Source organism: Paroedura picta, chromosome 4 (genome assembly GCF_049243985.1).
Source record: "Paroedura picta isolate Pp20150507F chromosome 4, Ppicta_v3.0, whole genome shotgun sequence".
Lineage (NCBI taxonomy): Eukaryota > Metazoa > Chordata > Lepidosauria > Squamata > Gekkonidae > Paroedura > Paroedura picta.
This window is the reverse complement of record NC_135372.1, coordinates 87,359,256-87,384,526: the sequence shown is the minus strand read 5'-3', so window position 1 is coordinate 87,384,526 and position 25,271 is coordinate 87,359,256. Positions and strand designations below refer to the sequence as shown.

Genomic DNA, 25,271 nt, shown 5'->3' with positions numbered 1-25,271 from the left:
TTTTTATGAACTCACCAGTATTTTCCAGTACTTAGCTTGGATTGATATTGCTAAGTAAGTAAATACTACTAAATCTTCAAATTCTTTGGGAATATTATTTTAATATTGTTAAGGATTTAGGATTTAAAATTTATTTTATATTCAATGTATCTAATATTTTCTAACGATTTCCCAAAGCAAACTAGTTTTACTCTTCAGCTTTCATACATGAAACAAAACAATCCTACCTTTTCTGTTCCTTAGTCCTTGAGTTTTTCTGTAATAGAACCATGAGCAAAGCTACACAATGAGCCAAAGAAAGTAGATGGGTGTGACAATGATACCAATGTAGTACATCCATGTAGTCACCAAAAAACTCTTAACGTTTTTCCATATCATTTTATCCAGAGACTATAGTTATCAGATAAATCTTTCAGTGTGAGAAATAAAAACCTATGCTATAAATTCTTAAAAATATATTTTTGCACCTTATTAAATCGTCTGTTTACTTTTATTTCAGCTGTCGGACTAGTAATAGAAAGAGTTTGATCGTGACTTCTAGCACATCTCCAACACTTCCACGGCCACACTCTCCACTCCATGGGCATGCAGGTAATAGTATTTGTGGTATATTTGCAAATAATTGTTTGTTAGAATTGTTGTTTTCATTATACTGGGTGCCTGCTTTTGATGTGAATTTGGTATTTAGAATAGAACTTAGGGAAAGTTTATAAATAATGTAATGCCTGTAATGTAATGTAACTTTTGCAGCAAAGAGGAATAGCATCTGCCCGTTAGCTGCAGATTGGGCATCATGTAATGAAGTAGTTAATGTTGTGTTTGGTAAACTGGAGTTCTTAAAGAGGTGACTTCCAAGATACAACATTATTTAAAATAGTCACAAATTAATTTTGTGTGGACAATGTGCTTTATCCCCCTGTAACCTTCTATCGTTTGTACTGTTTCCCATCCATTCTGTCTAAAATTTATCGTCCATAGAGTACCTAATCCAGGGATTCCCAAACAGGGGTTCAGGGAATCCTGGGGGTCCACATGAGTTTTGGAAGGGGTCCACATCCTTTCCCCTCCTGCCTTAATGGATTCAGCCACAAGTAAGGAAACAGGCTGCTTCCATTGCTCCCCCTCCCGAGGGTGAGTTCTCTTATTGTCTCTGTGCCTGAGAGGGGGTAGAGTCTGCACACCTATTCCATCCTCAAACCATCTGTTGTCTCTCCTCTCTCAATCATCCTTAAGCCTATTAACACAGATGGTGATGTCACTTCCAGTGACATGGCACTTCAGGGGTGGGGTGAGGTGGTGGTGGTGGTAGGGAAGCATAGCCAGTTAATATCACTTCCAGGGCTCCTCAAAGCTTGAGAAATTACTTCAGGGGTTCCTCAATGGTCAAAAGGCTGACCTAATCTAATGAGCTCTCTGTTAGTAATGTTGTCATGGCTGGACTTTGAGGATTAAGTCTTGTGACCTAAACTAGACCTAGATAAGAGGAAATTAACCTTAGAAAGGTTTCCAGAAAGGAATATCATGAGAACTTGTAGTCTGTGTATACTAGGGTGGATGGTTCCGTTTCTGAGTGTTTTAACAACAGCTATTGGTAGTGAGGGGTTTAAAAGCCTCACTTGGCAGATAAGTATCAGGGCAACAGACAAGGTCTTAGCTCTGTAATTGGCCACAGCTGAATGGGGATTAATATGCTGGCTATGGGCTGGAGGGATTTAGTTCAGTCTGAGGGGAGTTTATCAAATTTTCTAAAGGCCTTCTGGCAATTTTAGCCAAGTTTTACCATCAAAAAGGCAACAGAAATCTGCCAGCCATTCTTAAAGTGGACAATGCAAAATAATACCACAGATTCTATATGGGATTCTGATATGGGTAGAAGCATTTAATAGTGACTTAGAAAATGCACAATGATCCTTTTTTTAGGCAATTACTAGAAGTCCCAAACTGTGGTGGATAACACTTTAGTTGCAGAGATTGGTCAACAACTAGAAACCAGAACTTGGCTGTAAAGCTTTAAATATTATCTAAAGATTCATTTCCATGTACACCCAAATAGCTTATTAACCAACCTTTTGGGTGATCCCGATTCTTATAATTGGTCTAAAAAAATAAAATTGGAGCTAAAGAAAATTGGTCTGGACATTACATCCCTTATTGTTCAAGAACAAGTGGCAATAGTAAAATTAATAACCCAGAGACTGGAATATATAGATGCGCAACTATTGGAATCTTCTGTGTATGTTCTTGATTCTCGGATACTTATTTTTCTATCTATCTGTTAGCATGGTTGAATATTTTCCCATCAAACATAATGCAGGGTAAATTCTTGCAAATTCCTTTCTCTGATTCTTTTTTCATGGGTGTAATGTCTTAGACACACTGTTTCATGTACTTGCGGAATGTCCCAGATTTGCACAGCTTCGTCATCCTCTGGCTGAGTACCTGAAGAAACTGAACTTTCTTTGTGTAAACAAGGAACACTGGTTAAACATCGTATTAAGTAACAAGGACTTAGTAGCCAAGATTTTGTTGGCTATTTTAAAAGCTAACTGATGTTGCATGGAAACTGTATCTACTTAAACATTTATTTTATTTTTTATTTATCATATTTCTTGTATGCTGATTCCGCTTATGCATATTGTGAGTATTAATTGCCTGCATAGGAGCCCAAATCCACTGCTTTCCAGTCCAGTCCCAAGGTCACCCAGTGAAATTCCATGACTCTCTGTGGTTTTGAGTAAGATGCCCCAGATCCTAGTCAATATTCTAATCAGTACCCAATAACAAATTGACTGTCAAGTTAAGTTTGTGCATGTTGCTCTAGCCTTAACCTAAATATGTGGTGGCAGAGGGATAGAGGGCCGTCTTTCTCTTCCTTTGTATGGGAACTGAGAATCAGCAAACCTGAGTATATCTCACTGTTCCTTGGTTTGCCCTGTATAGAGCACTGTAGTGGGATGAAGCTTGGGATTCTGGGGGTGGAAGGGAGAGAAGATGGAGAGGAATGCAAGTTATGAGCAATGTACACAGCCTGGAGGAGGTGAATATGTGGTAACTGCAGGATGCATGGTGAGAGAGTGCACACTAAATGAAGTTGCCATGTCCAGGAACAATCAACTTGTGAATGCTGGCTGCCAGAAAAGAAAATAACAGGTCTGATAGATGACATAAGACCCTAAGCCTAGCCATTTGGATCAAGCCAGAGTTGGCCTACCATTAAGTTCAATATCCTGAGTCCAGTAAGGTTGAACATGCTTCTTGGGAGACCTCAAATTGTGCAAGAAGGTAACAACATTCTGCTGTAATTTGTTCCCCTCTCCTACAAGCAACTGACATTCAGAGGCTGTCTCTGCATAAATCAGACTATGATCCAGTCTATCCCGGCATCTTGTTTCCAATCAGTGCCTTAAGGAAGCCCATAAAGAAGTTCCAGTTGTTTGGAGAAAGGCGGGTTTGTAAATTAAATGAACGTGAAGTCCACCATATATCTCTTCCATTCTAAATGCCATACTGAGGCATGCTGTCTTTGAGTATAAATATCCCATTTGTCTCTCATGTCTAATACATGGGAACCAAAGAATAATAATGGCACTTTTGATAGTGTACAAACAGTATTTCCCCCTTCCACTGAGAATGGCGGTAAGAAAGCAGTGATTGCAGTCTTTAATGCTAAATGCTAAACACAATTTATAGAAGACCAGTTAGTGATCATGTGCAATTGCATTATGTAAAATATATGAACATGAATTTGTAAAAGATCCATTTTGAGCCAGTTTCTTCATATCATTCTGTTCCCCGTTTACCAGTTAAATGAGGAAAGGCTTGCCATGTTCCCCCTTACCCATCTCACACGATGAAATAGGGGAGGAAAATAACTTCCATTTTCTATCTTTCAGGATTTTAAAGAGCTACTTTGTCTTTTTATTATACTTTTTTTTGCTTTTCTTCAAAGGAGCTCAGAGAAATCCTCTCTCCATTTAATTTAGTTGACTGACCCAAAGTTACAGTGAATTTCACAGTAGCTGACCCACGGTGATTGATCCAAGGTCTCCCAGGTATTTGAGCCTGGATTTCCATCATTCACATCTAACTCTTCAAGATGCCTTATAAAATGAATTGTAAATGTTCTTGAAAAAAGTACACAGAGAGGATCCTTTACCTCTTTCCTCTGGACTAGAATGCTGCTGTTTTTACCCCAAATGCTGTTGGGAAGGTTTTGTATTTGCCACGATTTCCTTATGTATAATCTTGTGCATTATGGGTAGAACATTATTAACAAATGTTCATTTTGTGCTTTGTATGTTATACTAAGAATATGATATACATTGTGGAGCATAAGACCATCAAGTCACTAAACAGTCTGGTACTGGCATAGCTATGGGTCAGTCTTTTTCCCCCTTAAAGGTAAAGGTATCCCCTCTGCAAGCACCAAGTCATGTCTGACCCTTGGGGTGACGCCCTCTAGCATTTTCATGGTAGACTCAATACGTGGTGGTTTGCCAGTGCCTTCCCCAGTCATTACTGTTTAACCCCCAGCAAGCTGGGTACTCATTTTACCGACCTCGGAAGGATGGAAGGCTGAGTCAACCTTGAGCTGGCTGCTGGGATCGAACTCCCAGCCTTGTGGGCAGAGCTTTCAGAATGCATGTCTGCTGCCTTACCACTCTGGCCCACAAGAAGCTCTGTTTTTTCCCCTTACACCCCCTAAATTAAGATCAGCAGATCAAAATCTGTTTAGGATCCCTGGTCCAAATGAAGTGAAATTGACCTGGACTAAGGCCAGGACCTTTTTGTCCTTGTCCCTAGCTTGATGGAATTCATAGAATCATAGAATCATAGAGTTGGAAGGGGCCATACAGGCCATCTAGTCCAACCCCCTGCTCAACGCAGGATTAGCCCTAAGCATCCTAAAGCATCCAAGAAAAGTGTGTATCCAACCTTTGCTTGAAGACTTCCAGTGAGGGGGAGTTCACCACCTCCTTAGGCAGCCTATTCCACTGCTGAACTACTCTGACTGTGAAAAACTTTTTCCTGCTATCTAGCCTAAATCGTTGTACTTGAAGTTTAAACCCATTACTGTGTGTCCTCTCCTCTGCAGCCAGCAGAAACAGCATCCTGCCCTCCTCCAAGTGACAACCTTTTAAATACTTAAAGAGGGCTATCATGTCCTCTCTCAACCTCCTTTTCTCCAGGCTGAACATTCCCAAGTCCCTCAACCTATCTTCATAGGGCTTGGTCCCTTGGCCCCAGATCATCTTCATCGCTCTCCTCTGTACCCTTTCAATTTTATCGACGTCCTTCTTGAAGTGAGGCCTCCAGAACAGCACACAGTACTCCAGGTGTGGTCTGACCAGTGCCGAATACAATGGGACTATGACATCTTGTGATTTTGATGTGATGCTCCTGTTGATACAGCCCAAAATGGCATTCGCTGCATCACACTGCCTGCTTATGTTTAGCTTACAATCCACAAGTACCCCAAGGTCTCGTTCACACACAGTTACCTAGAAGCGTATCCCCCATCCATTGGGCATGCTTTTCATTTTTCTGACCCAGATGCAGAACTTTACACTTATCTTTATTAAATTGCATCTTGTTCTCATTTGACCATTTTTCCATTGTGTTCAGATCTCGTTGAACTCTGTCTCTATCTTCCGGAGTATTTGCCAGTCCTCCCAATTTGGTGTCATCTGCAAACTTGATGAGTAGTCCCTCCACCCCCTCATCTAAATCATTAATAAATATGTTAAAAAGTACCGGGCCGAGCACCGAGCCCTGAGGTACCCCGCTACTCACCTCTCTCCAGTCTGATGAAACACCATTGACAACAACTCTTTGAGTGCGGTTCTCTAACCAATTCCCTATCCACCTGACTATCTGAAAATCCAGATTGCAGTCCTTCAATTTATCCATCAGAACATCATGGGGAACCTTATCAAAAGCTTTACTAAAATCCAAGTAAATGACATCAACCGAATTTCCCCGATCCAGCAAACCTGTTACTTGGTCAAAAAAGGAAACCAGGTTGGTCTGGCAGGACCTGTTGGAGACAAATCCATGCTGACTTCCTTGGATCACCAAATTGTCCTCCAGATGTTTGCAGATCGCTCCCTTTAATATCTGCTCCATTATCTTTCCCACAACAGAGGTCAGACTCACTGGTCTGTAGTTTCCCGGGTCATCCTTCCTCCCTTTTTTGAAGATTGGAATAACATTTGCTCTCTTCCAGTCCTCCGGGACATATCCAGTCCTTAAAGAGGTTCCGAAGATGATGGACAAGGGCTGTGCAAGTTCTCTGGAAAGTTCTTTGAGTACTCTCGGGTGCATTTCATCCGGACCAGGGGATTTGAACTCATCCAGTGCAGCTAAATGCCTCTCGACAACCTCTCTATCCATGTTAACCTGCCACCCAGACACTGTCCTTTGGCTATGGCCATCTCTAGATGTGCCTAAACACTTTGACCTGTGGGGAAAAACAGATGTAAAATAGGCACTAAGCCTTTCTGCTTTCTCTGCATCTTCCGTTAGAGTTTGTCCATCCGCACCCAACAGTGGCCCTATTGCCTCCTTTACTTTACGTTTGCTCCTCACATAACTGAAAAATCTTTTCTTGTTACAGTGGGCTTCCCTGGCCAATCTTAGCTCACTCTCAGCTTTGGCCTTTCTTATGATTGATCTACAGTGCCTAGTAACCTGTAGGTACTCTTCTTTAGAGCTCTGTCCTTCCCTCCATTTCCCTCCATTTTCCTTTTCTTTCTTAGTTCCTCTTGAAGTTCTCTGTTCATCCAAATAGGCTTCTTAGAGCTCCTGCAGTGTTTTCGTCTTTCTGGGATAGTCATTGATTGAGCATGCAATAGCTCCTGTTTGAGTAGCGCCCACCCTTCACATGCTCCCTTCCCTTCCAGCATTCTCGTCCATGGTATGACACTCATCATGTCTCTGAGTTTATTAAAGTTTGCCCTACGAAAATCCAACATCCGCGTCTGGCGGATGCCAAAGAGATCTCTGCCAGAGATCAGGGCCCTGCAGAATCTCAACCATTTCTGCAGGGCCTGTAAGACAGAGCTATTTCACTAGGCATATGGTCAGGGCCTGGAGAGACCAACAAGAAATGCTGACCCTGCTACTGGAAACTGAGGAAGATCTGCTCTGGGAGCTCTATCCCCCTCACTTGAGTTATTAATCTGCTTGGGGGTAACAGATGACTTAAAAATGTTTTATGATTTTAAGGACTATATATTATGTTAGATTCAAGTGGGTAGCTGTGTTGGTCTGAAGCAGCAGAACAAAATACAAGTCTAATATCACCTTTAATACCAACAAAGATTTATTAAAAACGTGAGCTTTCAAGTGCATGCACTCTTCCTTTTGTATTATGTTGTTACCCATGTTGAACTCCTTATGAAGGACAGCGTAAAAAAATTATTATTAGTATTATAAGTCCAGAGTCTGAAATTATTTAACTATGCCATTGCTGCCTTCTGCAGCTCCAGTCATTTGAACAGAATCTAGGTTGGAGAGAGGGAGGGCAGACTAGGACAGACTTGGCAGTGAGGCTGGCCACCAGTGCTGACATGGCAGTGTGGGGATGGATGGCACCCCACATGCTCTCCCTGCAGCCAGGAGGGTGGGGAGCGTGGTATGGCCAAAGTGGAGGGCACCTGGATGGCTCTCCATGGCCTCTGGGCGGTCAGGAGGGCGGGGAGCACAGCATGGGTATGGTCACAGTGGAGTTTGATAGAGTATGCCTAGACGACCATCTTCAATTCCCTGGCTTACCTCCTGCTGGCTCTTCCTTCTTACGCCAAGGGCCAGGATGTGGCATGGAGGAGGAAGACAGGGGCAGGGAAAAGTCTCTGATTGGTCCTCAGTGGGGGAGTGCCATCACCCTAGTTGGGACATGTCCCCCAGTGAGGGCCAGTCAGAATCCTGGCATGTCATCAGAAAGACTCAACTCTTTTTTATGAGGTGTGATAGTTGGAAGGGGACTTATAAACTATCTAGTCCTTTTACCTGTCACATACAGGCTTTTCTATGCTAGAGAATCCCTGATATTTAATGATCTCTCGGGGAAACGACTCCTTTAACCTTCCCTTGTAATCACCCTTTCTTACCATTCAGAAGTTCCTCCTGTTATTTAATTTTAGTTTTCTAGGCTTGCCCTGTGTATTAGGTTTGGGTACAGCTTTTGCTAGACTTCCATCTGATGCTAAGCTTGTGCTATGATGCCTTGGGACAGTACCAAATACTTTGAATTTCAGTTACATGTCAGTTGTTTCAGCAGTGATGCTAACTGCAATTCAGGCTTGAGACCTTCATGAAGATTGATACAAAAGTGACCCAACTAATACCATTTATCTTCTGACCATAAGAGTATTATTTCAGTATCAGCAGTTACTAATGGGTTTTAGCACACTGAAAGACTTGAGAGGACTAGGAACTGAACATACATCAATAAAGAATGTCTGCCGTTGAAAAAGAAATTATGCAGGATTTGTCAGTCTTTTAAGAGGTTTCACCAATTAGACAACTGTGTGTTGGGCAAAGAAAAATGGGAGACATCTATGCTGTGCTTCATAAAACAATGGCTCCCTTTCTGAAACTGGTGACCCAGACAGCCCTTCTAATCTATTCTAAACTTTGGTAGCAATCCAATCTTGCTGGGGGAACTCCAGATGGTATAATAACTCTGCCAAGAAATATGAATAGAATTTAAGCACACACTGCAAATAGGGAGTACTGTTGGCTTTCATAAGCTTCGTGAAATGCTACAATTCATTTTGTTCAAAATGTTCTTCAAACTAGTTGACAGCGTATCCCATGTATGCTCTTTAGACAACAAAACTGGGGTAATGTTCAAAAGAAAACTGCTGGCAGTTCAACTAGAATGAACCACCTGCTCCTCTTGATTCAAGAGCCTCTCATCTTTGATGGCTGGTATCCAAGCAGAGAAAATTGGTCTTAAGTTCTCCAAGAAGAGTATAAGTGGCTGCCTGCTGACCCTTGACACAATTAGGATTTCAGATTTTTTAAAAAATAAACTCTTTGAAGGAACCTGTATCTGATTGATTTTCCTCCGAGCATCTTTCAGGCAGTTTCATTCGATACCTCAAGAATGCCCATTCCCTGGAAGCAGCAACCAATACAAGTGTTATATTTTGTTTTGTTTCTTAAATAAGCAATGGTCTAAGTTTTTCAAATTAAAATTGCCCTACAACAGTAAATTATGTGCACAACATATTAAAGAAGTGATGTAGGAAATCCTTGATCAGCTAAAAGAAAGAAAAATGGAAATTCAGCACTAGTCAGTAGAAGAAAGGAAAAGCAAAGTTTTATCCACGTCCCTAAAGCAAATTCCACCACACTGAATGGGTGGACAAAAGACTACTGCTGACTTTTCCATCAAATGGGAAAAAATCCCAATAGTTTCTCTCCCTTCCCACTCCCATGCTTAATAGTGTTTTAGTGTCTCTATTTCATGCTGTTAGGTTGTGTTTGGGTTGTGTTTGGGTGAAGGACTGCTGTTGTTTCCCCAGATAATAGTTGTAATTTAGTCATTAAAACTACTTGTAGGCCCACATATTAGTTTTGAGTTGTTAGGTATTAATTTTGACCACAAGAATTGCCAGCTTCCCATATGTTGGTGCACAGTATCTGGAAAGCCAAACACAGAACATTCAGCTTTTCAAATAATTAACATACATCAGACATGTTGAGAGTCATAATCTCTCTTTGTTGTTCTAATACTTACTCTCTGCGGGGACAAACTTGTTGGTGATTCCAGGACCCCGGGAGGCATGCCTGGCCTCAACCAGGGCCAGGGCCTTTTCGGTTCTGGCCCCTACCTGCTGGAATGAGCTGCGGGCCCTGCGGGATTTGTCAGCTTTCTGCAGGGCCTGCAAAATGGAGCTCTTTCACCAGGCCTATGGTTGAGGCTGGCACCTCCTGGTAAAATCGCCCCCCCCCTTCTCAGGGCTAATCTGGCATGCCGGGTTCGATTCTGCACTCTTCCACATGCAACCACATGCAACTAGATGACCTTGGGCTCACCACAGTGCCGATAAAACTGTTCTGACAGAGCAGTGATATCAGGGCTCTCTCAGCCTCACCTACCTCACAGGTGTCTGTTGTGGGGACAGGAAAGGGAAAGTGACTGTAAGCCGCTTTGAGCCTCCTTCAGGTAGAAAAAAGCGGCATATAAGAACCAACTCTTCTACTACTGCTACTGTTAGTTGTTCTTTGGGCTTGGAGGGTGGTAGGGAAATGAAGTCAAGGGCCTCAGGCCTTTTAAATATTCTCTTTGGCTTTATTTTTAGGTTTTAGTTTCTTCTAGTTTTGTGGCTTCTAGCTTCTTGTGGAGTTTCATTGTTGATTAGGCCTGGTTGTGGTATGTGTAGGAGGATGAGGGCAATGGATATTGAATATAATGCTTAGGTTCTGCTAAATAGACTTTTAGTAATAAGGGTCTGTTTTAGGAACTGGTTTAACTTTTAAACACTTGAAATTTAATTTCAGTATAGGGCTTTAATTTCACCCCAACTAGGTCAGTGGAGGATTGGGGCACCTTCTTTGGGTGTCCATAGAACTGGACCTCCTGGTCCAATCTTTTTGAAACCTGGGAGTTCTTTTGAGGAATGGCTCCAGAAGCAATGCTGCAAATTTGGTGCCTCTGCCTTACCCCCCACCACCAGTGAATATACACCAATATAGATTTGCCATTTAATGGTCCTGATAAGGTATAATGGACCTGGAAAAAACCCAGGATTCCTGAACGTTACCGAATCTGAATCCCATACCAATATTGGAATATAAGGACATAACCAATATTTTGGGGGTTCAATATATCCAAATACACTCAGTCATCATGGCTAGTAGCCATCGACAGACTTATCCTCCATGAACTAATCAAATTCCATTTTATCTCTGTGGCCATCACTACATCCTTTGGCAGCGAGTTCCACATTTTAATCACGTATATTGGAATTTCCTACTACATTATGTGCTGAGTCAGAATGTGTTACACATCCAGTATGGTTGTTTTCAAAACCTTGTAATCTCATTTGTTCAGTTAAGAACTTATTGAGCTTACCATTTAAACCTTCTACTGAAGGTTGAATATATTAATTTAATGATTTGATACTATAAAACTAGGGAAAATATTTTAAAAAGAAACACTGGACATCAAATCATGGACTTGGAAGGGATCTCCAGGATCATCTAGTCCAACCCCCTTCAGAATATAGGAAACTCACAACTACCTGCCCACTCACAGTGACCCAATTCCATGCCCAGAAGATTCCCCTCCAAAACCTGAGAATCCCTGGCCAGTCTGGCCTGGATGAAATTTACTTCCCCCAAGTGACCATTGGTATTTCCCTGGGCATGCAAGAAAAAGCTACTAGACCCAAGTATCAGCACAATGCCTTCTACCCACCTACTCACAACCTGCCTAAATTCACAGAATTAGCATATCTATCAGATGGCTATCTAGCCTCTTCTTAAAAACTTCCAAAGAACCCACCACCTTCTGAGGAAGCCCACTGAAGATCTGCTCTGTCAGGAACTTTTTCTGGATGTTTAGCCGAAATTTTTTTTGAATTAATTTCAACCCGTTGGTTCTGGTCTGGAGCTCTGAGGCAACAGAAAATAACTCTGCTTCATCTTCTATCTGACATTCTTTCAGGTATTTGAAGTTAGCTATCATATCAAAGTCGTCTTCTCTCCAGGCTAAACAGATCAAGCTCCCTCAACCTTTTTTCATATGTCTTGCTCTCCAGACACCTCACCATTTTCATTGCTCTTCTCTGAACACGCTCCAGTTTGTCTATATCCTTTTTCAGTTGTTGTGCCCAAAACTGAACAGTCTGGTCTAACCAAAGCAGAGTAAAGTAGTACCATCACCTTATGTAATCTACTTCTTTTGAGACAGCCCAAAATTCCATTGCCTTTTCAGCCATCAAATCACACTGCTGACTCATGTTACTGCTTCATGGTCTACTACTGCCAAGACAAGAATCCTCCATCCTATTACAATGCATTTAATTTTTTCTACCTAAATGCAGTAGTAGTAGTTAGTGGTAGTTCATTAAAAAATTATGCCCTTTTAAACTTCACGTTCAGTATAGGTAGTCTCTAATGGATTATTGCTTTGAGTATTTCAAGAGAATGTGACCGAGTATACTAATAGTCATCTTGAAGCAAGTAAAGACTGCAACTATGACAAGGTACTATAGGAGAGCATTCACACTGGCTAGATGCTCTGCGTTGCCTTCTGCCATGCTGGTGGGTCGCTTCAAGAAAACCCCAGTAGCTGAAAGACTCTGCCCCTGTAATTCTGGGGAGATAGTCAGTCGAACATGTCCTCTTAAGGTGCCCTACCTTCAACTCTGTAAGAAATAAATTCATCTTCCCATTACTCATGGATTCCTCCAACAGCTCAAACAAAGAAAAAGTTAAATTCCTCCTGTGGGATGTTGTTGTTGTTAGGTGCTAAGTCGTGTCCGACCCATTGTGACCCCATGGACAATGATCTTCCAGGCCTTCCTGTCCTGTCCTGTCCTGACCTGTCCTGTCCTGTCCTGTTCTTATTTTTTTGAATTTTTTCAAATACAGCGAGATTTAAAATCTGAGTTTATATTTCATTTTTGAAAGCGTGTTGAGCAGTGATTCCAATTTTCAAGGCAGGTCATTCCACCCATTTTGAAGAATCAAGAAAGGGAGGCTGTAGGGCCACAATAAATATGAGAAATAAAATAATAGAAGAAATAAAAATGATTTTTTTAACATATAGCATGATGATAAACACTCAGGATGAAAATCAAGTCTTGGCAAGATATTACAGATGAAGTTATAAAAATTCAATATTATCAATGGATCTCCAGACTAAAAGAAATCATGAGTATTAAAGGTGGAGTTCTAAGAGATGCAACTGAATTTCAGCAGCTGATTATAAAACTGATTATAAAACAAGAAGAGGGAGGTTCAGTCAGGTGGGGGGGGCATGTAGGGGGGCTGGGATTCCAACGATCATGGGTCAGGGGTGCTATGGCTGGGGGAGGAGGTTGGACAAGAGAAGGGTTGGGAGCACTGGTATCCCGTATAGGACCTGGCTGTGGAAACACGGTCTGCACTCTGGGTGTGTTCGATTCCCTTCTAACCTCTGTCCCATCCCCAGGTATGTGAAGGTGGAGTCTAGGGAGGGTCCCCATTTATAAGATAGTTACCTTTATGGACTTTTGATACTAATAGACCCCAATTATATGGCTTAAAATATAAAGTATAAGATGAACAAAATATAAGAATTAGGTAGTGGGTTGAAGAAACACTTTGTATCCCTGGAAAAAAAAAACAATTAAGAAATAAATTTACTGAGGAAGTAAAATACGAAAACAAGGTTTTATACCTAGGAACTCATTCTGAATAAAGCTTTTTGCCATTGCCAGCTTGAAAATTTCTTTCTGAAGATGCAGTACTGGCAAAATTAACAGCCTATTGAACAACAATACAAAATTTGAAGAGAGATGGACTGTGTATTTTGCTAGCAGGAGACCAACTTAAAGTGAGAACATATTCTACAAATGCATATGTATATATATGATAATAAAACAGAAGAATAAAAATCTGTTTCTAATGTAATATCTTGTATACAAATGAGTAATTGATATGAGATATGACTTTCTTTTCCACTGTAATAGTCTCCTTATTAAAGGTTCTAATGAAAACATAGAAGTGGAAAAATATGTAACATTAGATATGTAGTTATGACACCAATGTGGTAGTCAAAGTAGATTAGTTATGAAGTCTGAAACTTAAAATATAAATGATGGCTACAATTGTACCCAACCGAAATAAGAACCATTGTATTTTATAGATAAATACCTTTAAAATTATAATTATAGTGACTGGTCCCTCATATACACTGGGCCCAGACCACGGATGGCCTTGAAGGTCAAAGCCAAAATCTAGAACCTGATCCAGAAGATAACCGGTAGCCAATGCAGCTGCCTCAGCACTGGCTGGATATGTGCCCTCCAGGGTGTAGCCGTGAGAACCCTAGCTGTCGCATTTTGGACCAGTTGCAGTTTCCGGATCAAGCCCAAAGGCAGGCTAGTGTAGAGCGAGTTCATAGTTCATAAGATTCAAGCATTGCTTTTAAAAAAAGGGTACAATGTTTATCCTCCTGGTAATTTTCTGCTAACAATGGTTGAATGTCTTTATATAGTTTTTTCATTTTCAAAATTTCCTTCATATGTGTAATAGAAAATAATTTGTAATAAATAGAAAATATCAGCAGCTATAAAATAATGTAAGATAAGCTTCTCTGATATACACAAAAAAATTGATTAGTAGTAGTATGACAACTAGTTCATGTAGTATGTCAGGCATAATTAAATATGATAGCAGAAGGTACTGATTATGAATGCTGCATAAATATTGACATTTTTACCCTTTTCTAACAGGTGGAAGTCCATTGGATAGTCCCAGAAATTTCTCCCCAAATGCACCTTCTCACTTTTCCTTTGTTCCTGCCCGTAGGTATGTTTGCACGTTTTTGTTCTGATTAGGTTGCAAAGGTCATGGGGGATCCTTCACAATTTTCACATTTTAAAGTGATTTGGCATGACTGACTTAGTAATTCTGAAGAAATCTTACTTCTTGTCTAGAATTTGTAACATGGTAAACAAATGCATCTGAATCAGCCATCCATTTATGCTGGTTTATCATGAAGCACATAATTTTTAGATTTCTGTACCCATGTGTGAAAATATAAGACAAAGAAATGTAGAAACTGGATTTTAAATTTGCTCTCTGTTTTGCTTAGGAATTGGTGGTGAAGAACGTTAACATATGAGGACAGAGACTTTTGTCAGAAATTGCCCATCTTGACTGCTGGGTGTTAGCTTCTATCCGGGCTCAACCCAATCAAACAAACAAGCTGTCAGCAGAAAGTGGTCTAGTTCAGATAAGTCCCCATGCCTTTAGGTAGGGGTTGGTAATATTGGCCACACATGATGAAGAGTGCCATCTCAGACAATTTAGCTCAGACTGCAAGTTGTATTCTGTCCAAAGTGAGCTACCGAGGCACTGGTAGTGCTGCTGGGCCTCAGCTTATTCTTAGTGTGTTCAATCAAGAACAATCCTTGTCTCCCTGCCCCTCCTATACGCCAGTGCACAAACATCTCCACAGATAAATGTAGGGGTTTTTTGGCACTTAAGCCTTAGTATTTCCGGTTGAGGTGTGACTGAGCCCCATTCCATTTGCTGGACTCTTTTGGGGTGCCCAAGCATGTTCATGTAGAGTGCCTAAAAAGCTTAAGTGCAATGGAAGGCAGGCCTCTCCTGTTAGAGCTAGTCTGGCACTGCTGCCAAACCAAAGTATTCAATGAACCACTTTGCTTCCTTCTGAATGCTATGCACCTAGAACTGTTCTGGTCTGAAATGTAAATATCAGAGTATCCATGTTGTAGTCAAGAAAACATCTTTGCTTGTTCACATTGCTTTCCTTGCAGTCTGTATCTTTGACACTTTTATGCTGTTCTACTCCTACTGGTCCAATGTAAAAATTGCTATAATGTATATGAAACTATACGGTGTCTGAGAATATTGGCAACATAAACATAGGAAAGATAATTATATATGGTTCATGATGGTGCAAGAGATGCCTGAAGGAACATAGGCTTTCTGTGTTCGGTTTCATCAAATAGATTTAATAAGAAGTTGGACTAGTGCATAGTTTAAACTTGCTCATAATTAGCAATCAAAATATTTACTTTCACAATTGATTAGTGTATTATACTATTTAAAAAACCTAGCCACTTTTCTGAGCTCTTACTATGCTGACACGATTATTTAGTCAACAAATAAGAATAAAATACATTAGCAGCACCTGAATTCTACAGACCATCTGCTAGTGAGACAATATTTTATCATGAATTCTCCATGTCTTGTGAGTCGTGGATGACCACAGTTATAGGTTGGAACTATAAGGTCAATTCTCCCCTGGTTCTAGAATGCCATCTCTGATTGGTGGTTCTCACCATTGTTGCTAAGGAGGCAGGATTAAAAAACTACTTCCTCTTCCTGTCTCCCTGGAGGAACCACCCGTCTGCTTCAGATTTTCTCCTGCCTCGCAGGGAGTGCGATTGTATGAGCATTCACTCTTCACCTTTTTTCTATTGTGACTAGTGTAGAGTTGTTATATTTACTTCTTTCTGATTCCATCTAACTCTCTCTCCCTCCCTCCCTTTCTCCCCCTCTTCTTCTCAAGTAGGAGGCTTATTCTTGTTCAGAGTTTTAGTTTTTATAGATAGGAATTATAGATGTTGTATTTTTTATTATAGTTGTTAATATTGTTATAGTAAAAAAAAAGAAATCGTTATTGTTTAAAATTCGTTTAGTAGTCATTCGGACTAGGCCTAATCACCCGCATGGCATCCAGCTTAATAAATGATGGTTACTTATCAGAGTCAGATCTCCCGGCCTCGCAAGGGACGGCTGCTGGAGCAACAGGGCCAGCGGACTGCTCTCAATTGGAAGCCTTACCGACTGTGGCAGCCCTGAAGCAGCCTGAAAAGCCCCCAAAAGCTATGTGTAAGACTGCAAAGAGAGAAAGGGCAAGAAAGGCAGCGGCAATCTGCAGCTTTAGTCAAGTTCCAGTGGCCATTTTGATTCCAGTCCAGCTAGCTCCACAGGGAGCGTTCCCCTCATGGCGGGCGGCCTTCATTTGCACTGATACACGTGCTGGGGAAAGTATCGCTGTAATGACTGGCAGCCAAAGCGACAGTGCGATATCTGTGATGCAGGGTGAACCCGAAACCTCTTCTGGCTATCTGGGGCACCCGCAGCATGGCACAGTGACTGGAAGCATTCTCTCAGAAACAGTTAGTAAGGACTGCCGGCTGGCATGCCATCTGAGATGTTTAATTTTATGAGAGGCATGTTAAGAAATGAAATGGCTTCCTTCTGCCAACAGAGGTCTGCTGTAAATGTGCCAAATGTGTCTTTGCCTCCAATGATGATGCATCCTCCTATTACCTATAATTCTCCATCTATTTCAATTCACTGTGACCTGGTAACCCATTCAGTTACAACTAAAGTAGCTAGAAAAAGATGCTATAATATTCCTATGTCTTCAGGATCCTCTGTGAGTGATCCAGAAGAAGGAGAAATTTTAACTGATGAGGAAGGATTTTCAAGACTTATTACAAAAGAGTTGTTGTTGTTATTAGGTGCGAAGTCGTGTCCGACCCATCGCGACTCCATGGACAATGATCCTCCAGGCCTTTCTGTCCTCTACCATTTCCCGGAGTCCATTTAAGTTTGCACCTACTGCTTCAGTGACTCCATCCAGCCACCTCATTCTCTGTCGTCCCCTTCTTCTTTTGCTCTTGATTGCTCCCAGCATTAGGCTCTTCTCCAGGGAGACCTTCCTTCTCATGAGGTGGCCAAAGTATTTGAGTTTCATCTTCAGGATCTGGCCTTCTAAGGAGCAGTCTTTGTTTTCTTGATGTTGAGTTTCAAGCCAACTTTTGCACTCTCCTCCTTCACCCGCATCAACAGGCTCTTTAGTTCCTCTTCACTTTCTACCATGACAGTGGTATCATCTGCATATCTGAGGTTGTTGATATTTCTCCCTGCAATCTTGATCCCAATTTGTGACTCCTCTAATCCCGCCTTTCTCATGATGTGCTCCGCATACAAGTTAAATAGGCAAGGCGACAATATACAGCCTTGCCGAACTCCTTTCTCAATTTTGAACCAATCAGTGATTCCATGTTCAGTTCTCACTGTTGCTTCTTGACTTGCATATAAGTTTCTCAAGAGACAAATAAGATGCTCTGGTATTCCCATCTCTTTCAAAACTTGCCACAATTTGTTGTGCTCCACACAATCAAAGGCTTTAGCATAGTCAATGAAGCAGAAGTAGATGTTCTTCTGGAACTCCCTAGCTTTCTCCATGATCCAGCGTATGTTGGCAATTTGATCTCTAGTTCCTCTGCCTCTTCGAAATTTTGCCTGTACTTCTGGAAGTTCTCGGTCCACATATTGCTGGAGCCTAGCTTGAGGATTTTGAGCATAACTTTGCTAGCATGAGAAGTGAGTGCAATGGTGCGGTAGTTTGAACATTCTTTGGCATTGCCCTTCTTTGGGATTGGAATGTAAACTGACCTTTTCCAATCCTGTGGCCATTGTTGAGTTTTCCAAATTTGCTGGCATATTGAGTGTAGCACTTCTACTGCATCGTCTTTTAAGATTTTGAATAGTTCAACTGGAATGCTGTCACCACTACTAGCTTTATTGTTGCTCAGACTTTGACTTCACATTCCAGGATGTCTGGTTCCAGGTCAGTAACTACCCCATTGTGGTTATCAGGGATGTTAAGCTCGCTCTTGTATAGTTCTTCTGTACAATTTTGCCACCTTTTAAAAAAATCTCTTCTGCTTCTGTGAGGGACCATTTTGGTCCCTTATCACAGCGGTCCCCAACCTTTATCTGGTCGGGGACCGCCTCCGGGGGTGGGGGAGAGCCAGCGGCCCGGCTGCCACAGTTGCTCAAAAACGCGCATGCGCGGAACTGCCACGCGTGCGCGGTTTGGCCACCAGGGGGCGCAAACGCGCATGCGCGGCTGTTCCGTGTGCGTTAGCGTCGCTGGCGCGCCGGCTGCCGCGCCGGCTGCCGCGCCGGCCTTTTCCCCCTCTCTCACTGCAGGGGGGAGGCAGGCGCGGCCGCTGGCGGCCCGGTACGATAGTCTTTGCGGCCCGGGCCTGGTACCGGGCCGCGGCTTGGGGATTGGGGACCCCTGCCTTATCATACCCATCTTTGCATGAAACGTTCTCTTTATATCTCCAATTTTCTTGAAAAGATCTCTGGTCCTCCCCATTCTATTGTTTTCTTCTATTTGTTTGCACTGTTCATTTAAGAAGGCATTCTTATCTCTTCTAGCTTTTCTCTGGAATCTGCATTCAGTTGGGTGTATCTTTCTCTTTCTCCCTTGCCTTTCACTGCCCTTCTCTCCTTAGCTATTTGTAAAGCTTCCTCAGATAGCCATTTTGATTTCTTGCATTTCTTTGGGATGGTTTTAGTTGTACAATGTTGCGAACCTCCATCCATAGTTCTTCAGGCACTCTGTCTATCAGATCTAATTCCTTAAATCTATTTGTCACCTGTATATTCGTCGGGAATATGATTTAGTTCATACCAGAGTGGCCTAGTGCTTTTCCCTACTTTCTTCAATTTAAGCCTAAATTTTGCAACAAGAAGCTGATGATCTGAACCACAATCAGCTCCTGATCTTGTTTTTACTGACTGTATAGAACTTCTCCATCTTTGGCTGCAGAGCGCATAGTCAATCTGATTTCTGTGTTGACCATCTGGTGATGTCCATGTGTAAAGTCGTCTCTTGGGTTGTTGGAAAAGAGTGTTTGCTATGACCGTTGTATTCTCTTGACAAAATTCTACCAGCCTGTGCCCTGCTTCATTTTGTACTCCAAGGCCAAACTTGCCTGTTATCCCAGTTATCTTTTGGCTTCCTACTTTAGCTTTCCAATCCCCCATGATGATAAGCACATCATTTTTTGGCGTTGCTTCTAGAAGGTGTTGTAGGGCTTCATAGAACTGATCAACTTCATCCTCTTCAGCAGCAGTGGTTGGGGCATAGACCTGGATCACTGTGATGTTGAATGGTTTGCCTTGGATTTGAACTGAGATCATTCTGTCATTTTGGGGATTGTATCCCAAGACTGCTTTTCCTACTCTCTTATTGATTATGAAGGCTACTCCATTTCTTCTGCGAGATTCTTGCCCACGGTAGTATACCTGATGGTCATCTGAATTAAATTCACCCATTCCTGTCCATTTTAGTTCACTGATTCCTAAAATGTTGATGTTCAGTCTTGTCATCTCTTGTTTAACCACATCCAGCTTGCCTTGATTCATGGATCTGACATTCCAGGTTCCTATGGAATAAAAATCTTTACAGCATCGGACAGTCTTTTCGCCACCAGTTACTTCCACAACTGAGCGTCCTTTCGGCTTTGGCCCAGTCGCTTCATTCATTCTGGCGCTACTCCTACTAGCCGTCTGCTCATCCCCAGTAACATATTGGACACCTTCCGACCGGAGGGGCTCATCTTCCGGCGTCATATCGTTTTGCCTTTTGAACTTGTCCATTGGGTTTTCATGGCAAAGATACTGGAGTAGTTTGCCATTTCCTTCTCCAGTGGATCACCTTTTGTCAGAGCTCTCAGCTATGACCTGTCCGTCTTGGGTAGCCCTACACGGCATAGCTCATAGCTTCACTGAGCTACACAAGCCCCCTTGCCACGGCAAGGCAGCGATCCTTGAAGGGGTACAATCACAAAAGAGTACAATCACCTTAAACCTCATACAAAGAGAAGCTGATGAGGCTCCCCCTGATAAAAATACAAAATCCAGAGTTAAGGGTAAAGAGGAATTCTTTCCTCATGTAGATATAGTGCAGAGAGTTTTCCACATGCCTGCATTTTTTGAGAAAAAGATAAAAGCCAAGTGGCAGAAGCCCATGGTTAACAAGCAGTTTCCAGCCTTCATTAGAAAAATGTACAGGCTCTCAGATTATGCTGAAGAGTTCCTGCAAACCTCCCTGGTTGATGCACCTGTCATGGCCTTGCAGTCGCAGGGTTTGGTTTCCCAGGATGGTGAGGGTCACATCAGAGACCAGATGGATAAAAAGGCAGTTTTTTTCCTTGTTAGATACAAATCAGGGCAAGTTGATCTTACCAGACAAAAAGGTAAAGAAAACCAGAGAGTTGGTGGGGGCGGTACTCAAGAACAAGTTCATCCCACTCATGACTCTAGCAAACCTCATGGGCTTAATGGTAGCAAACATGGAAGGCTTGCAATGGGTCAGGTTCCATCTCCGTCCCCTACAGTCCCTTCTCAGACCTTACCAGGAAAGGATAACAGCAAAGTCAAACATCATGATCAGGGTTGCGCCCTCTGCGAGGACCAGTCTGTTATGGTGGCTAAAGATTGTGAATCTAAAACAGGAGTGTTTTTTCTTTATGGAACAGGAGTCAGTCCCATTCATGGATGCCAGCCTCTCGGGTTGAGGAGTAACCCTGGAGACCTGGCATACTCAAGGAAAATGGTCTGCACAAGAGCAGGTACTTCCAATAAATTTGCTGGAAATCAGAGCCATTCTATTGGCCTTGTGGTGCCTTTCCAGAACTGGTTGTGTCACAAACACGTACTTGTCAGAACAGACAATACAACAGCAAAGGCTTCTCTGAGCAAATGAGGGGGGACGCGATCTTCCTTGCTCCACATGGAAGCAACCTGGATTCTCCTCTGGGCAGAGAAGACTCTTTTCTCCCTGAGGTCAGGACATATCATGGGCACCGTGAATGTTCAGGCTGACTGGCTGAGTCGCCAGGAGGTATCAGAGTTGGAATGGTCCTTGAATCCAGGTGTGTTCAAGACAGTTTCAGAGCACTTTGGCAGTCTTTTAGTAAATCTCTTTGCCAGTCAGGAAAATGCTTGCCTACCTCACTTCTTCACCAAGTTCTTCCACCCCAAGCAGACTGATGTTCTGACAGTGCAGTGACCACAGGGCCTCTTATATGCCTTTCCTCCCTGATACTATCCAAGGTGCTCAGAAAGATCTGTCAACAGAGAGCACAAGTCATCCTGATGGCTCCCTACTGGCCACACAGGTGATAGTTTGCAGTAATCCTGAAGTTAGCAGTGGAAAAACACCTAACATTACCGGTAATTCCGGATCTATTAATGCAGGGTCTGATCTGGCATTATGATCCTGTTTGGCTATAGCTGACCGCGTGAAGACTGAACGGTCAGGTCTCTTAAAACATGGTCGTAGTGAGAAGGTGACCAACACCATCTTAGCCTCTAGAAGACCTTCCACGGTCAGGATCTTTCTGTGGAAGACATTTGTCTGGTGGTGCAGGCGTAAGAAGCAAGACCCTTTAAAACCTGGCGTGTGGGTCATACTGAACTTCTTGCAGGACTGGTTGGATAGTGGTTTAAAACCATATGGATACATTACACAGACAGGTTACGGCCTTAGCAACCGTGAGCCCAAGGGTACAGGACGTTCCATTAGCCAGACACCATCAGATTAGCAGATTCCTGAAGGGTGCAACAGTTATACTGTCCATCAGTTCCCAACCTGGAGTTTGAGAGTGGTACTTTCGGCACTGTTAAAACATCCCTTCGAGCCTATCAAGGATATTTCCTTAAGGTATTTACGGCTAAAGGTTATCTTGTTGGTGGTGGTTACTTCTGCCAGATGAATTCTTGAATTAGGAGCTCTACCAATCCATAAGGAACTATGTGTCTTTCATAAAGCCAAGGTTGTTTTAAGGACAGGCCTAAGGTAGAATCCAGAATTAATAGAATGCAAGAAATTAATTTGCCAACTTTCTGTCCTGACCCCAAACATCCCAAGGAGATTTTGTGGCACAAGTTGGACGTGCAAAGGGCGCTTAAGGCATTCCTTATACAAATGGAGTTTTTCAGAAAGTCAGACTCATTGTTCATAGGTATTTCTCCCCCTAATAAAGGGTGAAGGATGTCTTCAGTGGCCATTGATAAGAGTCTAAGAGAGTGCATTGTAGAAGCTTACAGGAACACTAGGCAGAGCCGTGCCAATGGGCATTACAGCTCACTCAGAGGGGCAGCAACAAATACCACTATGATCAGTTACACTTCAGTAGAGCAAATCTGCAAAGCGGCCACCTGGTCTTCAATTTTGACAGTTATTGGGCATTATAAACTAAATGACTACAGTACAGGGGATGCTGCTTTTGGCAGAAGTGTCCTATTGCAGGTGTTAAATACAGACAAAACTTTCCCACCCAGGATGAAATAAGCTCTTTTATGTAACACCAGGAATGGAGTCCTAGAATCAGGGTAGAATGGCCATTGGCATTTACTTTGAAGGGTACTTCTCCCTGGGTTCTAAGACTCCATCCAGCCCACCCTGGGCATCATCTGTGGTTAATCTTAAATACCAAAGTACTTTGTGCACCTTGTCAAGGGGGAATTGATGGAAACAATTAGTTCCTTAAATAACTAATTTCTGTTTCATTTTTTCTGTGTCTGTTATTTTTCTGTAAAAAAGAAGAATTTTAAGTTTATCTAAGTTGGTATAGATCATTTAGTTTGCTAACCTTGAAGAATTTTGAAGAATTTTCTCCCTGAGCTTTTGGAAGAAACAAAACTGAAGCAGATGGGTGGTTCCTCCAGGGAGACAGGAACCTTTCATAGGTTGGAGAAACTGAACCTTCCTTCATTCTGCCCTAATTCAACATCCTCAGGAAAAGGGATGTCACTGTTCAGATCCAAAGAGACTGCTTAGCTTCTTTCTAGGCAGAACTCAGGAGCTTCTCAAAACAAACTCCATTTTTGTGTCCTTCAGGAAAGCCACTTTAGGAAATAGTATTTCAACCTGATTAGTAGATGGATGAAAGGTTGTATTCTCCTGGAATATGAGGCTCAGGGTCAGGATCCTCCCTCAAGAGTAACATTTTTTTGGGGGGGGGCACCAACATTGGCAGCTTATAGGTGTTTCTCTTCCTTTCAAATTGTTTATAGGGCAGTACATTCCTCCCTCCCTCCCTCCCTCCCTCCCTCCCTCCATTCATTCATTCATTCATTCATTCATTCATTCATTCATTCATTCATTCATTCATTCTTGGATTTATATCCCACCTCTCACAACTTTTGTCATCTTGAGGCGGCTAACAATTAAAATTATAAACAATTACCCCATAAAATCCCCATTAAAACAGTAACAATACATATAGTAACCCACAAGATGGCAGGAACAGTCTACCCCAATACAATCTACTAGGTCCAGCCAAGCAAAGTCAGCACTAGTTGTTATTACCATATATACCTGCATGTAAACCGAGTTTTCCAGCACAGTTTTTAGCACTTAAAAGACCTCCTTGGCTTATACGCGGGTAAGGGATTAACAGCCTGCCCCCAGCCAGCCTATTGCAGCATTGCATCTGCAACCTGAGCTCTTTGCAAGTGAGCTAGTGGCCTCCAGTTAACCTTTGCCTTCTGCAAAGATCTTAAAAACTAAGGTCTTTGCAAGTGAGCTAATTGCTTCCAGCTAACCATTGCCTTCTGCAAATATCTTGAAAGCTTACTCTTGCAGCTTGTAGGACATCAATGACTGAGAGATTCTGATATTTCCCCCCCCCCTTCTTTTCCAAATCACTTCTTCCAAACTATTCTTTTGGTTTCTGTGGGTGGGGTGGGCTCTGGTGGTACTTTGGAATTTACTGTTTTTTTCAGTGTTTATTCCTTTATCTGAGGGGCAGCATTGTTTGCCTTTTCTTCTTGGGGTTATGTGTCTTTCAAAAGTTGATTTTTACAATTCTTTCTTTCAGTTTTACAGTTCTTTTTAAAGTGTTCTGTTCTGGGGGCACTCTAGCCCCCAGTTTGGTAGCTGTTGTACTTGTTGTAGTTGGTTGCCAACTTTGGGTACTATTGTTCTGCTCTGGCTTGCTGGCCTGGAGGGCACTGTTTGGTTCTCCTGCCAGAGCTGTTCTCACAGAGCAGTTCTGTCAGTGATCTCTCAGGGTGTCTGGCATCAACAGAGGAAGGGAAGGCAATTGTAAGCTGCTTTGAGACTCCTTTGCTTAGTGAAAAGCGGGGTACAAAATCCAGCAGTTATTCATCCTCTGGATGTTTCTGTATTTGTTGGGAGGGAGGCTGGATGGGAAAGCCTGTGATGATTGAGCATGGATTAAGTGTTTAGGCCACCCTGTAAATTTACCAGTAGTCTGTTGCATTTCCCACCCTCGGCTTATATGCAAGTCAATAAATTTCCCCAGATTTTGTGATAAAATCAAGTGCCTCGGTTTATATGCTGGTCGGCTTATATGCAAGTTTATACGGTATATTACACAGATGCTCAGCCAGGGTGGGACCCCTGAACGAACTCTGATCACACAAACCCTGGCCTCAACCAAATGCCTTGTAGAAGAGCTCCGTCTTGCAGGCCCTGCGGAACTTAGAGAGCTCTGTTAGGGCCCTTGGCTCTTCCGGGAGTTCATTCCACCAGGTAGGGGCCAAGGCTGAAAAGGCCCTGGCCCTGATCGAGGCCAGGCGGATTTCCCGGAGGCCCAGGACAACCAACAGATTCCTACCCGAAGAGTGGAGAGCCCTGCGGGGGGCATAAGCAGACAAGTGGTCCCTCAGACACGTAGGACCCAGGCCGCGTATAGCCTTGAGGGTTAAAACCAAAACCTTGAATTTGATCT

General features: G+C 42.4%; 1 protein-coding gene across 11 annotated transcripts in view; it reads left to right on the top strand.

Moving 5' to 3' along the window:
- MAST2 (microtubule associated serine/threonine kinase 2) overlaps positions 1–25,271 on the top strand; it is a 219,837-nt gene that overhangs the window by 113,018 nt on the left and 81,548 nt on the right. For 10 of the 11 annotated variants that reach the window (XM_077333906.1, XM_077333905.1, XM_077333902.1 and 7 more), the window contains 2 exons: positions 500–591; positions 14,457–14,532. In XM_077333906.1, coding sequence (XP_077190021.1) covers positions 500–591; positions 14,457–14,532 — 168 coding nt within the window. Of the gene's footprint in view, positions 1–499; positions 592–14,456; positions 14,533–25,271 lie in introns of those variants that run through there. The other variant, XM_077333912.1, reaches the window with a different exon arrangement.